The 17,952-nt window shown below is 37.4% G+C and overlaps 1 protein-coding gene across 1 annotated transcript in view; it reads left to right on the top strand.

The window, feature by feature from the left end:
* PXDN (peroxidasin) overlaps positions 1-17,952 on the top strand; it is a gene marked incomplete at its 3' end in the record, with an annotated part of 99,670 nt that overhangs the window by 58,619 nt on the left and 23,099 nt on the right. Inside the window, exons 10-17 of the mRNA XM_082480607.1 lie at positions 287-559; positions 1,914-2,030; positions 3,217-3,375; positions 5,408-5,520; positions 6,522-6,678; positions 10,253-10,361; positions 10,798-10,955; positions 16,145-17,648. Coding sequence (XP_082336733.1) covers positions 287-559; positions 1,914-2,030; positions 3,217-3,375; positions 5,408-5,520; positions 6,522-6,678; positions 10,253-10,361; positions 10,798-10,955; positions 16,145-17,648 — 2,590 coding nt within the window. The remainder of the gene's footprint in view (positions 1-286; positions 560-1,913; positions 2,031-3,216; positions 3,376-5,407; positions 5,521-6,521; positions 6,679-10,252; positions 10,362-10,797; positions 10,956-16,144; positions 17,649-17,952) is intronic.

The following is a 17,952-nucleotide window of genomic DNA, read 5'->3' as shown; positions in this document are numbered from 1 at the left end:
AAGAGAATGTTTGAAAGTGGGAGTTAAGAAAAAACATCAGTGCAATTTTATGAGCTTTTATTTTTATTTTTTTATTTTATTTTAATTTTTATTTTTTATCTATTGATATTTATAAACGTCTGCAGCGAGATTAGGCTTAAAGCGAGGCATATTTTCCACCAGGATTAGAAGTACGTTGGAACAGAGCTATTAAAAAACCCCAAGATTCCATAAACTTTGCAATATTCAGCCAAAATAGTGCTATGTGAACTAAAAGGCATATTTAGGTATCTCTCTTTTCTCACAGCCCGGCCAAGTTTTGTGATTCACCCACAAAATACCGAAGTGCTAGTTGGAGAGAGCGTTACCTTGGAGTGCAGCGCAACCGGGCACCCTCAGCCGCGAATTACCTGGACCAAAGGTGACAGAACCCCATTACCAAGTGACCCTCGTGTCACAATAACTCCGTCAGGAGGACTTTACATACAAAATGTGAAGCAGGAGGACAGTGGCGAGTATACCTGTTTTGCAACTAACAGCATAGATAATATCCATGCGACTGCATACATCATAGTTCAAGGTGAGTAATGTTAAACTAGGAGTGACATGCTATAAAACACATCAGAAATATGTATAGTAGTATATTACTTTAAATTGTGAGGTTTTGTGTTTTTTCTGAATTGTCAGAGACAAACTAAAATCATAAGAGTTTTCTCTTTTAATTACACTATTCTAGTGTAGTCAATGGGAAAGTTGCAATACATTTCACTCAGAGTAAGATATTATATATCAGCTCTCTGAAAGTCAAGTTTCATTGATTTTTCTCAGAAGTTAATCATTGCAGTTTTGAAATGTTTATTTCTTACTATGTTTTGCTTGCCTGTAGGAGTAAACATACAGTGTCAAATTTGTGGGGGATTATTTTTTTTTATGTAACAGATGAGAATTTGTGCCTGGAGTACTAGAAATGGAGTTTCAAGTACAGATCTGTGCTGCCTTTCTGTTGTAGACACTTCAGTGAATGTGGGAACATTTTATTCTATTTCATGGAAACTATCACTCTGCCAGCTGAGGCATTAGCATAGCTTTTCTGCAAAATAAAAGTCAAAAGTTCTCTAACTTACTATGATCACGATAATTTTGGTATTGTATGTCAATAATATGAATATAAAGTGTTTAAAGAACAATAAGTCAAAAGCCTCCTCTCTCTCTATATATATATGAAGAATATTTTTTTGCAAAAGCTTTTACGCTGGAACTTTTATTTGCAAAACATTTTGAGTAACCTTTAAATTTAAGTTGGTTTCTGTTGTCATATTAAGATCTCTAGTTGGCAAATAGTTTAGGTTGCAAATGGTTTGTTAATGAATTCAGTTTTTAAAACTATACAAAACAACTTGTCCACACGGTTTGTTTATTTATTATTCACTAATGGATGATTGTGTTTGGAGAGCCGAACAAATTACTTCTCACACTGATAATGTCATGATGCTACTGCTGAAGTTGGCCCATACCCCACTCGCTGCTTTCCTTTTTGTGTCAAGAAGAAAACAAGCAGCTCAGGATGGTTTTGGCTACATTGCGTTTTCTTCACAAGTTAGCTGAGGATTTGTTGAGAGAAAGAAAAGAAGAGGTTTTTAATCCAGGGAACACTCTGTGTTTGATTCTACAAGTCTTACTGTACCTATTATTTTGGATCTATGGCAGTAAATCCCAGAGGCCTTCACTGACAGCAGGGCCGGGTTGTGAGGGAGATGGTCCTGTGGCTGCCCTAAGTCTCTGCCCTATAGCGGTCACAGTATAAAAGAGTCTCGTTGCCATCTCTTTTCCCACCAATATGAGCTATTCAAGTCACGCGGGAAACAGTACGTAATTTCACAGTCATGCATTTTTCAGTTGGTTTTTTTTGAACCCATTTATTTTCTCTTCTGTAGCTCTACCTCAGTTTACTGTCACTCCTCAAGACAAAACGGTGATTGAGGGACAAACCGTTGATTTCCCTTGTGAAGCGCAAGGCTATCCCCAGCCTGTTATTGCCTGGACTAAAGGAGGTAAGCGTGTTCCATTTTTACTTTTAAATTACTAGACTAGTTTAGCTGTCATTTTGGAATGCATTGAAAGGAATCACACGTATTTGTTTAGATGCTTCAGTCTCTGAAGGAAACGGGGCTCATCTCTTTCTGCTTTCAGTAGAAAAGGCAAAGTGTCCCACAGAAGCTAGCTGCCCAAGCAGTTTGCATTATTCAGTAAAAAAGACTCACTAAAATATATGTCTCTGTAATAGGTTCCTAATAATAAATGTTTAAGAAATATGAGACAAATCACGTGTGGCAATACCTACTGCTGCCGGTTTACTGCAGAAGAAACGGAGAGGACTGTCATTAACCAGAGATCTGAAATTAGGTGGGGTGTGCTCTCTTCAAAAACCAGAACAGTCCAACCTGTCACTGGCATCAGTATAACTGCATTTCTGTCACTTAATGTGGATTGACAGGAGCACTGGGGTGCACTCTGCTGACTGTTTTATCGGGTTGTGGCTGTAAAGGCATTAAGCCAAATCCAGCGGGGAAGAAATACTGTAGTGGATGTTTTATCAGTAAGTAAATATTCCAGTTGAATCAAATGAAATCACTCCAGCAGGCAAAACAACTCTTAGGAAATTCTAAGTTATGTAGATAAAGCAGGTTTTTAACAAACCCTTAATCATTTTGATGCTGATAATGTCACTGATTCTCCCTCTACCAAGATTGCTCCAGTCAAATGAAATGCCCAGAAAGGAAGAAAAGGGTACAGACAGTGCTGCGCCTTTTATTTCATTTTTATTATATTTCATATTTTCAGGGCTGTATGTATTTTTCTTTGGATTCTCTAGATGGCCTAGGCAGATGAGATGAATTGTGTCTTATACACATGGCAATCATATGAAATGAACAGTAATTCCTGTTGCTGTTTTTCTTACGATGCCTTCTCATTTGAATGCTTTATCATGCTCCTTGAAAGAAAATATTTATTTCTACCACAAACAGAGATCAGGATTATGATTGTGTGCATATGTGTGTTATTTTTGCTTTGCGTGTTTATCTTCTGAGAAGTAAATGTTTCAAACTTTTTTTTAAGAGACTAATTTTTTCCAATGTTTTATCAAATTTAAAATCTTACGGATTTCCCTTTTTGTGACACAAAGGGACTTTGTTTTGCACTGCTATAAACAGTAAACGCTCTTGCTCTGTGTTTCAGGAGGTCAGTTGTCTGTGGACAGAAGACACTTAGTTCTATCCTCTGGAACCCTCAGGATTTCCAGGGTTGCTCTGCATGACCAGGGACAGTATGAATGCCAAGCTGTCAATATTATCGGATCTCAACGAATTGTTGTATACCTAACCGTACAGCCTAGAGGTATGTTTTCCGTGTGAAGCTGCTAAAAAAAACCCCAATAAATAATTAAGCTTACACTAAAATGTATAGTGCTGTGTTTAATCTTTTTTTTTCTTAAAATGTAAGATTGAGAATTAATTATTTTTGATGGCACAAAATGTTAATATGAAGTTGTTTATTTTTGTTTAGAATTAAAAAAAGATTTTGAAACAGAGCTTGAATAGTGCTGCAGTTTTCTTCAGGACTTTAGCTGCATTTTACAATGATTCTAAGTTGCTGGGTTTGAATTATAATGCGTTTATTATTAGTTTTTATAAATTGAGCATGGGGGACAGTGTGTCCTGACAGACTTTGTTCAAAGTCACTTGGAGACTACATAACAACTAAACATGGCCTTTTTTGATAAAAGCTTGGTAGAAGGAGACTATATCTTTTGTTGTTTGAAAAACTTGCTGTTCAGACTGTTGCTAACATTTCACATTTCTGATCATTATTTCTGAGTATATCTATTTTTAGATGCCAGGTGGTTTTTAATAAATAACACGTGTGGATACTTATCAGTGTTTGTACAGAGTATCATTCCTTTAGAACAGTCTATCTTCTGTGAGAGAGGTTTATCTGATTTACTCTTTTTTGTAAAGAATGGAGGTTTGCTTTGAGGATGACAGTATTCCTATGCTTGGGAAAATATTTTGTTTTGCGAAAAGACTGGTTTCTTATAAGACTGTATGCTGTTAACTAAATGGTGTTATTAACATAATGTTTTGATGTCCAGAACAGAACACTATATTTTACAACAGCAGAATGACCTTCACTGCGAAAAATCATTCCTTATACTTAAAATAAGCTGACACACACACAAAAAACCCCCCCGCTTCATTTTTCTTATGCTTTTCTTCAAGTAAATTCTGAGTAATCTACTTCTAGGATTAATTAGAATCATATTAATATTATAATTTAGTTAAGTACTTTTATGTTTAACTAAATTGAAGGAGATTAAACATTTAATTCAAAGCATTTCTTGTTAGTGACCTCATTTCAAAGAATGTTTTAATGGAAGGGACTCAAAGGTCTTCCTGAGCTTTAGATGTTAGAAAAAAATTCCACTGATTTTTCTTAGTTAAGAGAGATTGTGAGATTGATTGTCAAAATTGAAGTTTTTTTCACCTACATAAAATTGTTGACTAGAATTCGATAAAACAAAACTCAATTTTAAAAAGTCTTAAAACCTTCCAGCTGCGTTAAACTTCACTGAACTCGAGTAAAGTTTAATAAAATGATCTTTGTGTAACTTTGCAAAATCCAGTCACCAAAAGATAGTAAATACAAGATTGAAGGCTGCGTATGCAGCCTGAAATTGGAGCTCTCCATACATTCATTGCGATGCTATTTTCAGTTGTGCAGGAAGAGAAAACTTTTTCTTCTGGGCTTCTAACAAAAGGACAGTTCATCTGAGGAATGTCTAGTCAGTGGTCACTGTGGCTAAATCTGTATTAATGAATACAGATTAATGGTCCAGGTCGGTTTTGGGGCATGACGTAGCTGCCATCCCAGGGCTCATTGGTGGCAGGGGGTCGGAGCTCTGAAGGCTTAGCACCTCAGCAAGTTGGGCTGGGGGGAATCCCAGTTGAATGAGTTTTGGAAAGTTTTGCTTTCATCATCTAAGAGATCTCCGTTATTGCTATTTGAAAAATTAAAACTTAAAAAAAACCGACAGAAGTTAATGGGATATTCATTCTGGTGACTTTGTTGAGATTCAACTATTCACAGAAGCTTTTTTCAGGGCTTTTAATTTATGGAACTAAAGTGTTTTTAGCAACTATTAGCTTGTTTTGATAGAAGTTAAAAGTACTTAAAATTCAGCCTGAAGCAGACATCGGGAATAAAGAATTTCTAAGACAAACATAAGCAACTAAAAACCTGCAGACAGAATAGGGTTATAGATTAAGAAATGCTGGGTAACTGAAAAAAATAAACAGTGCTGACCGCTTTTTAGATCATCTTTTGCACGAGTTGTATTCGTAACTTGTCAATGTGGTGTTTGTTTTTTTAGTGACTCCTGTATTTGCCAGCGTTCCGAGTGACATGACAGTGGAGGTTGGCACAAACGTGCAGATCCCGTGCAGCGCTCAAGGAGAGCCGGAGCCAGTAATTACCTGGAACAAGGTACTGGATATTTGGTTGTTGCAGAAAGGCAGTGGCCTTTCCATCTCTTCACAACTGGCACGTTGTCAAATTATTGCTTGCTCTGGTGTCTGAAAACATTACCTGAAGTTCAATCAGCAAATCTTCTTTAAGACAGAGCATGTATATAGTTACCAAATTTGAATTTTATATATATAAAAATATATATATGGTTATGCAAATCATCATACAGACCAGCTAAAATTCTTAATGTAGGCCTTAAAAGGCCTAGGTATTTTATTGACGGTTCTGTGGGAATATCCTATTAATAGTCACACTTTTAATGATATTATAGATTTAAAGAAATGAAAAATACTGTATTGCTGAGCCCGTTGTCGCTGTTAGGTTAACACTTAAACCAGGACATGTTTTAGTAACTCTTTGGTAACCTCTCTGTGCCTTTGATTTCCATTGGTGCTATAATTTTTATATCAAACTATTAGAGTTATTAGCAGAGTTACCGGTGAATTTAAGGTTTGCTAATATTGATCTTAAAATTTCCTGATTATCTTCTTCTCTTCAATTAGTAAGCATTAGAAAATGTACTTTAATGTACTTTAAATAGCTTCTAAATGCATAGCACATGAAGAATTGATACATATAAACCTTCTGAGATCTTTTTTAGTTGGTTAATTTTGAGTAGTATCAAATATATATACATTCTCAAGAGGTGCTATCTTATTTTTGGGTATTAAATTTTATGTGCTGAGGACATAACTATTAAAATACTTTGATTTATAATAGTGAGTACTTTTAAAAGAAAATAAATACACTGTACAATTTAGAAGTACATGCAAGTCCTGTCAACATAACAGCGTGTGAGTTTTTTATATAAGTTTATGTAAATCTATTTGACTATTACCTTGGCATACAAAATAGAAATATAAAATAAAGTGTAAAAATAAAAGAGAAAAAGAAGACAAAAATTCAAGTTGGAAAAAAAAAGAACATTTAGAATAACTAAACATTGTTCTTTGCTTCAGGATGGAGTACAGGTAACTGAGAGTGGAAAATTTCATGTTAGTCCAGAGGGATTTCTTACCATTCGCGATGTTGGAACAGCTGATGAAGGTCGATATGAATGTGTTGCCCGGAATACCATAGGATACTCCTCTGTTAGTATGGTGCTTAGTGTTAATGGTAAGGTGTATGAACCAGAGGTATGAGTTAGAATATTAGTTTTATTCTAATTGCTGAATTTGTAAGAGGCAAAAAAGTTAATCAAATGTTAACTTTTATTCATATTTTTCTTTGCCTCCCATAATCCTCTCTTATTTTTTTCTTCATTTAATTCAGGCTGCTGTCTCCACAGATGTGAGTAAGATGGGAATATGTCAGCCAAAATGTCTCTAGGAGTTAAACTTCAAAACAAACAATGCTTTGAGCTCCAGTTAGTCATACTACATCCCTCTTGAGATATTATTTAGACCTGTTAGTATTTGCTAGTTGAATACACAGTCTAATCCTGTGGCATCTTTAAAGGGGCACTTACTTATTCTAATTATTTGAAAGTAGTAATGGCAAATAATAATCAATTATTAATACGTAATAATTGGTTATAAAGCAAGGCTAAGGAAATAACTTTTTTACAGAGACTGACCCTAATGCTTTTCTGACTTCTTGAGGAAAACTGCTGATTTTTCAGACTCATTTTGATGGAAAATATTAAGGAAACTGTGATTATTTTTTTTTGTTTTTCAGTATAAAATAAGACACAATATTTTTGTATCATTGAAAAATGAGCATTGAGCAGTGATTTCTTAACACATTGGGTATCGTTTCCCAGTGTCATGTCTAATGTTCTGTATTTTGTTTAGTAAATTCATAAATATATATCAGTGGTTTTTCTAATGCATTGATTACCATGACAGCAATCGTATGGCATCAATAAAACTATGATGTTCCCTGGCCTAAGCTGCTTTTGGTAGACTATCAATCTACCCCCTCCTCTATCAAAAATAACATTTCTTCAATCTGCAAAGATGATTTCTGAGAGGAAAAAATGCAGGTCTGGGAATCATTCAATGATAGGGTTTAATCCACATTATGAAGTCTGCAAATGAAAGAAAGTCCATAAAAATCTTGGTTAATCTGGAGATGCGTAGAAAAAAAGTGGTGTTTTTTTTTTTTTTTTCAAAAAAAAAAAAAAAGGTTAGTCAGATCTCAAATCAATAAAAGCTCTGAAAAATGAAACCACGAATAGAACTATAACCCCAATGGAAACCAGTTTCATTTACTTAGTGCAGGTGTTGAGTGCTTATTCTCATCTGCTGAAAGTTGCAGACTACAAAACCTGGTGGTAGCTCATCTACAGTATTCAATTGTAATGTGGTTATTTTTTTTGTTAACCGTAGCATTAATAAACCTAAAATTGGTGAAACTACCCTTGATTAATCTGCATTCAGTTTGAAACTGTAAATGATGTTTCTCCTTAAAACTGGTGGGATATCACATACCGTTTCTCTATGGTTGCTATAAAAATGAAGCTGTTGGAGAAGAAAGGAGGACAAGCAGACAGATTATACCTACTGGTTACTTGCTATATGGATAGTATTAACAGTGGTGTAGCCAGAAACGCCTAACAACTTGCGTGTCAACATTTCTTTTAAACAAAATTAATGTTTTATGAATGTTCCTAATGCATAAAAATTTTTTCTTATTATTGATACAGAATAAAGGCAAGTGTATAGAAGCTGGGGGGGCAGGTTTTGCTGGTTGTCTTTGGTTATATTTTAAAGATGCTTTTTTTTTGCCACTTTCTTCTGTCCTTTTCTGTTGTTTCGTAAAAGTCTCTGGATTAAGTGTAAGGCAGAATGTGTGTGGATTACATTTTTGTTGCTTAAAAAAAATGCCATTTCCCCCCCCCCCCAAAAAAAAGTTTGTGTGAAAGGCTTGCGGGGAGCTTTACCTTTTAATGTTTATCAGTCTAAAAAAAGAACTACTGACAGCAAATAGTCTAAACAAAAATAAAGTACAGTGTAGTGAACATCTGACCAAGGTTTATGATTCAGCCCGCGTTTACCATTAATCAGAAAAACAGCTCTTCCAAACTTGTATCTAAAGTGAACACCGAGATGATGTCTATTGTAGACAGCATTAGGGAAGGGAACCAACCAATGGATTTTTACAATCTGCAGTGTTGGAGCGCTAAGATGGTTCATGGCACACAGGCACTCTCTGAAACAACTAAAACGAGGGCAGCAAACCTGTAAATGGTGTTTCTCCTTAAAATAAGTAGCTTATCTGGTAATGTTTCTGTATGGTTGCTATGAAAATGAAGCTGTCAAGCAAGGAGGACAGCTGGTAATTAGGTTGGATCGGGAACTGTTGCCATCAGGCACTGTGGAAAGAGTCACCCCGTTTTGGATGCCGGGGGTATGTTGTCAGCAGCCCGTGGCAGCTGGCCTCAGGGCAGAGAAAGGGGGAAAGGGGCTTCAGCTCCAGCTATGGAGTGCCAGGGACTCTTTTATTTGAGGGTATAGATGGGTAAGATTGATTACACGGGTCTAGACTCTGAAACTCAGCTAGACACAGCCTAAGCTGCCAGTTATGAAGGAATAATGAAATATTGCCTAGAAAGGGGGAGGGGGAAGTAATGAAAAGCTTGCAAACAACGGTTTTTATGTCAGCTGATTTTGTACATCTGCTGATTTTATTCCAGTGTATTTGCTTTGGACTTTTTCCCTACTTTACCCTTCTTCCCGTGTGACTTTTCCAATCTAAACACACTCTGGAAATTGTTAGCTGTTGCCCCTGGATCTGGTAGTTCTTGGTTTAGGCTGAAAGGAAGGTTATTAGCCTTAGATACGTTGTACAAACTTCCAGCTGCAACGGAGTGCTGTATAAAAAGGCAGATGAATGGACCTATGCGTTAGTGAATTTCCAGTATTATGCAGAGTCGTTAAATAGGTTTTAAGCATGTGATTTTTAATGTAGGATTAAAAAGCTAGATAATTTAAAAATAGAAAAGAAAGTAGTGATCAAAATAAATAAAATATAACCCTTTAGAATTAATGTGAATTGCTTACTAGACTATGCTCAGGAGAGGAGCAGTGTAAATTTACTGTAACTATTTGGGAATATATAAAATTCTGTGGGGTTTTTTTTGTGGTTTATTCTTTTTTTTAATGACATCTCTTTGAATTTGTGTGATGCGTGTGTTCTAAAAGGCAAACTAAGTGTGTCAGTATTTTCCGCTTGTTGTAACACATTCCTGTAAACCCTTTAAATTCTTATAATGAATTCAGTACTAATTGAAATCAAAGGGAATACTTGTGTTGATTTCAGTGGGTATAGGTCAGGCTTTTGATATCAACACCTGAAAGCTGGTAATACACCACACCAGAAAAAAAAAACCACCTTAATAATCATTAATTTTTTCCTTTGGTCATTTTGACTTGAAATTGTAGGAGTATTTAATGGATAGTTAAATGCTGTGTACATTTGTCTTAACTTTATTTTGTTTTAGAAAGATAAGCAAGCTGACTTTTAAACTTTCATTAGCTGCTGTTTTAAATGAATTTTGTTCTACTGTAATATGCTTTGATAGAATTCCAAAATGGTTAAGAATTTTATATTTGGACGAACTAATGCTTAAAGAACAGGGCTTTCCTTTATACAACTGAAATGATGTCGTGTCTAGACTCTGTTTTATAAAAGTATCTTTTTGTGGGTGGCCATTTTTGCAATAACGTGTGAATTCCTCTTTCTGTAGTCCCTAATGTCAGCCGAAATGGAGATCCTTTTGTACAAACATCAATTGTGGAAGCAATTGCGACTGTTGACAGAGCAATAAATTCAACACGTACACATCTGTTTGACAGGTATCCCCCCTTTTTTTTTTTATATTGAGAAGTCAAAATTAATTTTTTATATACTAGAAATAATGGAACATTTGTTAAGCAAGAAGCCATTTTATTACTTAAATGATATTGTTAACATCTGGTTAGTTCTGGGAATACTGACAGTTTAACATGTAAGGATTCCTATTCTTTAAACACTTGTTGAAATCTCTATTCGCTGCAGCAGTTTTTCTGCTGACATGATGTGTATTAAAAGGCTACTAAATCTTTAATTGCTACTATATATTTAAAGTTTTGTTATTTGATTAAATTTTTGTTTGTTTGTTTGCCTTCCATATTGAGATGAGTAACCAAGGTATGTATTAATCATGTTGCTGAATGTTTACATGATTTATGTAGTATTGTTATTTTGTAACTCCTGTGTCCACTTACTATTGTTTTTCAAATTATCTATCAGTCGTCCTCGTTCTCCAAATGATTTGCTAGCCTTATTTCGATACCCAAGGGATCCATACACTGTTGAGCAAGCAAGAGCTGGGGAAATATTTGAAAGGACATTACAGCTTATTCAAGATCATGTACAAGATGGTCTAATGGTTGACCTGAATGGAACAAGTCAGTATTCTTTCCTTATTTTTTTGTGTTGAAGTGTGTTTGCCTTCTTAAGTCATACTTCAAGAGACACTTATTTTCTGAGTCTGGGTCCCAACTGCAGAACCATTACAGTGAAATCAGTGGAGTATGTGACTTTGCAAAACTTTTCCAAATATATGTGTTTCCCCAATTCAGTCCTTGGTTTGTACATTGCTACATGGTGGTGTAACTCAGTGTGCTTGAGCTCTTCGAGTAGAGTGTTTTTATTTTTCCTCATGTTAACATATTAGGGAAAAATTCATGTTCAGATTCTTCTACTGGTCAAATTGGTATAATGGAAGTGCATAATGCATCCTACTTGTTAATTTCTTGTGTGTTAACTCACTGGGACCATTGTTTCATAGCAGAACAGATTTTTCTGTTACGTATTAAAAACGATCAGTATTTTGTTCATGTTTCTTTAAGTAAAACCATTTAGTGTCGGCGTGCCTTGGCAACGAGAAAAGATGATATAACAAGAGGCATTTGCATACTTTGCAAACCAAGGCTTCTGCATGTACCACGATAGTTTTCAAAGAATTATTTGCCACTCATCCTTTAAGTGCCTATCAAACTAAGCTAATTGTTTCCTTTAACACTGATCTGATCTAATGAGAAATACAGTTTTTGCTGCTTTTTAGAAATAGCAGAAAAATGCAAGGTTTAGTTATTGAAGTCCAAGTTCAAATTTGTGAAGTCCAGCTGGAGCGTATATAACAAATGTGTGTAGATATGTGTGTGCATAGGCTTGAGACCCAGGAGTGAAGCATTTGGAAATAATGGTAGAGTTTTAGGAGAGCTTTTGAGACTTGAGACATAGCCAAAAGCTACACTGAAAATATAGAGGAAATATTTTTACTTATTATATTCTTTTTGATGTTTATAATTGAGTATTTATTGTAACTTCCGAAAAATTTAACTCTGACCGTGAACTAAGCAAGTATTTATAAGACCAAAGACTGCCAGCTTTGTGGAGTACTGTAACGTTTGCTAGTAAAAGAACCTTGTAACTCATTATTAGAGCTGAGTAAATAATTTGTGATGAATAGTTTACCACAAAAACTTATTCAAAATTCTTTGAAGGCTTGGGTTTTATAAGAGCAACCCGATTTGATGTGGTTCTCTGATTAGATGCATATGCAAGCAGAGTGAATATAATACTAGGAATATATGAAATCCGATGTGTGAGAATTCTTGACTACTTTTCACTAGGATTTGTAGTAGTGAAATTCAATCAAGTTTAGCAAAAATCGGCATTAAAGCATACACATCCAAAGTAATGGTGGTGGAGAACAGGATGACCATGAGCCAGCAATGTGCCCTTGTGACCAAGAAGGCCAATGACATCCTGGGGTGCATCAAGAAGAGTGTGCCCAGCAGGTCAAGGGAGGTCATCCTCCCCCTCTACTCTGCCTTGGTGAGGCCGCACCTGGAGTACTGTGTCCAGTTCTGGGCTCCCCAGCTCAAGAAGGACAGGGAACTGCTGGAGAGGGTGCAGCATAGGGCTACCAAGATGATTAGGGGACTGGAACACCTCTCTTATGAAGAAAGACTGAGGGAATTGGGTCTCTTTAGTCTGGAAAAAAGACAGTTGAGGGGGCACCTGATCCATGCTTATAAATACTTAATGGTGGGTGCCAGGAGGATGGGGCCAGGCTCTTTTCGGTGGTGCCCAGTGACAGGACAAGAGGTAACGGGCACAAACTTGAGTATAGGAAGTTCCACCTAAACATGAGGAGGAACTTCTTTACCTTGAGGGTGGCAGAGCACTGGCACAGGCTGCCCAGGGAGGTGGTGGAGGCCCCTTCTCTGGAGACATTCAAAACACGCCTGGACGCGTTCCTGTGCAACCTGCTCTAAGGTGGCCCTGCTCTGGCAGGGAGGTTGGACTAGATGATCTCTAGAGGTCCCTTCCAACCCTATGATTCTGTGATAATGAACACAAAATCAGGCAACTTTCTGTGATACTGGAAATACTATTCACTACCAGAGTTTGCTTCTTAGCCCTGCAAAATCCATAGAAACCTGGCTATTAGGAATACTTGAATGGTAAAATAAATCTGTTTTCATTTAAATAGCCTAATGCTCAGATTTTAATACTCAGATTTGTCCTTATTTGGTTTTATTTCAAAATGCAGAGCCCAATGAAAGGTGTTATTTAGCACTTTTGCATTGGGAACAGTTGAGAAACCTGACAGTTTCCCATTCAGAGACTTTTTTTAATGTAAAATCTTGGAATATCCCAAGGAAAGACTATGGAGCCAAATTCTCCTCTGCAGTGCCAGACTGCATAACAAGGGGAATGGCCACAAATTGCTGCTTGGAAGGTTCAGATTGGATGTTAGGGAGCACTTTCTCACCAGGAGCCCAGTGCAGCACTGGAGGAATTTATCCAGAAAAGCTGAAGAGACTCAGTCTTTGGAGGTTTTCAAGCCTGCTGGACAGGGATGCTAGCTGAGCTGATCCAGTGCTGGAGACAGCCTTGCTTCAAGCAGAAGCTTGGTCTGGGTAAGAGGTCCCTTCCAATCAATCTATTACTCTATGAAACATCTTCCTTGCAGTTTGAAAAAAAGGTAGTAAATATTATGTGAATTGCGCTAGCCAGCTTCTAAGCAGTGGAAGTGCTCAGCACGCAGCCTTTTAGAAAGCAGAGCTGGAGATAGTGCCTACAATGCAAGTGGTAATTAAGGGTCTGAGACTGGCGTTCATGGCAGCCTCCACTCTGCTCAGAAAGCCATTGAATCTAATCGATAGATGAGACATTGCCTCCGACCTGAACTGCTAAACAGAGAAGCTGAACCTTTTATTTTAAATGGATAATGGAGGTCATTCCATCCAAAACTCACAGTCGAGTTTTGCTCACAACTTGATTTCAGAAATGTGGGTGGCAACCAGGATACCCACAGCAGACAAATGTTTATGTAAAGACTACATGAATAATGATCAAAAGGAAAGAACTCCGTGATGAATGAAGATAATTTTAAAAGGAGTGTTATTATAAAGAAGATATGTTTTCTCAGTGTAGTTTCAGAATTAAACTGCCCTAGTAGCCAACATACTATAATATGTTATCAATAATATCATCAAAGAGTGTATTTTGCAGCATTACCCAGTGGCACTTACTGGTTTTGCTCTGTGGTTTATTTTTCTTTTTCCTAGTCTGGAGTATTCCATAAAATAATTCCTGTATGTCTTACAAGAACAGGTTAGTTGTGTGTAATGCAAGCACTAGGTCTCTGCCTTGCTTTAACTTGTAGACCACTCAGGGTACACATAGCCTGAGGCTGAGAAAACAGATCTCCTGACCGAGCACAGGTCCTGTCCCAGCTGAGCAGCTATGAGCAATCCAGTCCCTTTCAAGGCAGAGACAAAGAGGGGGTTTAGGTGAATTTTTTTTTTTTTTAAATTGCCCGGCATTGTAGAAATTGGCAGAGAGCAGCAGTGTGTCTAGCACACGTTTATGTGTTGAATGTAGATGAAGGTCAATGTCTTTGCAGGCACGCTGGGACTGAGCGCAGGGCTAAAAGGGACGTTTCCTGACTGTGTGCAATTAGCCCGCACCGACCTCTTGCAAAGCTACATTCAGTTCGTATTCTTGAGTGATTACCATCATGGAGGGAACCTCGTGGGCCTGCGGGAACACAGTACCACTGTACACTCACTCATTTCCTTTTTTCCTTCTGCCTTTATTCTGCTTGTCCGGTTTTACTCCTGACTGCAAGCTTTCCACATCAAGAACCATGGTGGTGTATGATGGTTCCTAGTTGGCTAAAAGTACATCTACACTGCCAAATATTCTACCTCCTGGGCTCTCTCCTGGATCCTGGAACCTTTCTTATCTACACCGTATATCCATTAGTCACTCAAGGTGTGCCTATGCTTTGGATCAGTAGGGCCCATTTTGAAGTGAATCTTTCAGCTGTCCCTACATACTGTGCTTTGGTGTGAGCTGTGGTATGGTCTTGAACAGTGTGGATTCTTTTCAAATTAAGTGAAAAAATAGGATCCAGGGCCACATTCAGTCCAGGAGAACAAAGTAAAGCTTTTCTGAAGGAAACTTGCTCCTGTTGCACAATGAGCGCAGTAGGGGTGTCTTTCTCAGCATCAAAAATTTCACTCTACAGACACATTTCTGTTGGTCTACACAAGTTGATAATGTAGATATAGCCCAAATTAATGTCTTTTTTTTCCTGAAATGAAGCCCAAACACTTCTAAGAAAAAATTGCTTTTAGAATGACTCCTAATAGGCAGCATGGACAGGGTGCAGCCTGACTGTTCTACTATTTGAGGTCACCCAACCCTGTACGAGGAGGTCTTATGGTCTTCAGTCCTTCCACAGGCAATCGTACCACAGCAGCGATCATACAACACATAGCCTTAGTTTGAAGTTATAAAAAGCATAATTCTAATGAATTTCAGTATATATTTTATATATATTATTTTTCCACGGACTGAGGAAAAAAAAATGCAGGAAAGCGGTAAGTATGTTGTAGTCCCAGAAGTGAATGGTGTGGATAGAAGAGGAAACCTGTGCCAAGTGTTGCACAAACACCAGTTTTCTTTAGAAACTAATTCTGGGTAATGTGAATGTGAGTTACTCTGTAACACTTGTCCTAAAGATCACTCCTATGTTTAGCTATATTGCCTGTGATTATTTTCTTTTGATTTTTTTGTTGATTTTTTTTCTTAGAATTGTGCAACTTTTGCTGTAATAAAGCAAAACATAATAGTAATGTTCCGTGAATTATCAAGTCTCAAAAGATAAAGTCTTGAAATCCATGTAAATGTTACTGAAAGTTTTTTAAATGCTTTTATTGACACAGGGAAAAACTTCCCATTTTTCTCAATATGAGGCGTTTATTTCTGAAAATATCTTTGCTTTCATAAGTGACCAAATAAGAAATGAGCTCCTTTGTAAACATTTTGAGGAAGTTGTTCTTGAATTGGCATTTTACAAAGTTCTCTCCTGACCTAATAGCGGCTGTTGATTAAATGAGCTCATGAGCTAATATACATATGTGATGATTATTGTTCTTTTTAAACAATAGGGATATTTAACCTGGTGGAAAATGCAATATAATAAAATAACATTTCAAACAAATTCACGATCTGTGGGGACCGTAAGTCTATGAAGTCTTTGATTTTCTCTCTGTCTCTCTTCTGGTTTCAGGTTATCACTATAATGACCTTGTATCCCCACAGTACTTGAACCTGATAGCTAATCTCTCGGGCTGCACAGCCCATCGGCGAGTGAACAACTGCTCAGATATGTGCTTTCACCAGAAGTACAGGACGCACGACGGAACATGCAACAACCTTCAGCATCCCATGTGGGGCGCTTCTCTGACCGCCTTTGAACGTCTGTTAAAGTCAGTCTACGAAAACGGATTTAATTTGCCTCGGGGAATTGAACCCAGGAGGCTCTCTAATGGCTATGCACTCCCAATGCCTCGCTTGGTTTCAACTACTCTGATCGGCACGGAAACAATAACTCCTGATGACCAGTACACTCACATGCTCATGCAGTGGGGTCAGTTTCTTGACCATGACCTTGACCTCACCGTGGCCGCCCTAAGTGAGGCCAGGTTTTCAGATGGTCAGCATTGCAGTTCAGTTTGTACAAATGATCCTCCATGCTTTTCGATCATGATACCACCAAATGATCCCAGAGTTCGAAACGGTGCACGCTGTATGTTTTTCGTACGCTCCAGTCCAGTTTGTGGAAGTGGCATGACATCTCTCCTGATGAATTCTGTGTACCCACGAGAACAGATCAATCAGCTGACTTCATACATCGATGCGTCAAATGTGTATGGCAGTTCGGACCATGAAGCACTAGAAATCAGAGACTTGGCGAGTCAGAGGGGTCTTCTGAGACAGGGCATTGTACAGAGATCTGGCAAGCCCCTTCTTCCATTTGCTACTGGCCCACCAACAGAATGTATGAGAGATGAAAATGAGAGCCCAATTCCCTGCTTTTTAGCTGGTGATCAGCGTTCTAACGAACAGCTGGGTCTTACTAGCATCCACACGTTGTGGTTTAGAGAACACAACAGAATTGCCACAGAACTACTGCAACTCAATCCACACTGGGATGGTGACACAATATATCACGAAACACGCAAAATTGTTGGTGCAGAAATGCAACACATAACATTTAGCCACTGGCTACCTAAGATCTTTGGAGAGGTAGGCATGAAGATGCTTGGCGAATATAAGGGTTATGATCCCAGTGTTAATTCTGGCATAACTAATGAGTTTGCAACTGCCGCTTTTAGGTTTGGTCACACACTCATTAATCCTTTTCTGTATCGACTGGATGAGAACTTTGAACCTATTCCACAAGGCCATCTACCTCTTCATAAGGCATTCTTCTCTCCATTTCGGATTGTAAATGAAGGAGGCATTGATCCACTTCTAAGGGGATTGTTTGGTGTTGCTGGTAAGATGCGTGTCCCATCACAATTACTCAATACAGAATTAACAGAAAGACTCTTCTCCATGGCACGTACTGTGGCTTTAGATCTGGCAGCTATGAATATTCAGAGAGGCAGAGATCATGGAATTCCTCCCTACCATGATTTTAGAGTTTACTGTAATCTTTCTTCAGCTCAGACTTTTGAAGATCTGAAAAATGAAATTAAGAATCCTGAAATCAGGGAGAAACTTAGCAGGTGAGCCTGAGGTGAAGAAAAACAATCAATTATCTGAATGTGCATGCAAAATTAGTGGCTAAATGTCTTATGTAGAAGAAAATATTTGTTAAGAAAGGGGTAAAGGGATTTTTTAAGAAACTTCCATCTGTACCAGGAAACAGATGTGGAAAATGCCCCATACAGATAATTTCTCCGCTTCCACATCTCTGTGAACAATAAGAAGTTAATATATACTGTATGTGTTCATTAAAGTATTAATTTGAAATACCTGGTTTTATAAGTGCTGTTAAATATGAGTGGTATTACAATGTAAGGTGATATT

The sequence above is a fragment of the Vanellus vanellus genome (assembly GCF_965231255.1).
Source record: "Vanellus vanellus genome assembly, chromosome: 3".
Taxonomy (NCBI): domain Eukaryota; kingdom Metazoa; phylum Chordata; class Aves; order Charadriiformes; family Charadriidae; genus Vanellus; species Vanellus vanellus.
This window is presented reverse-complemented; position numbering and strand designations above follow the sequence as displayed.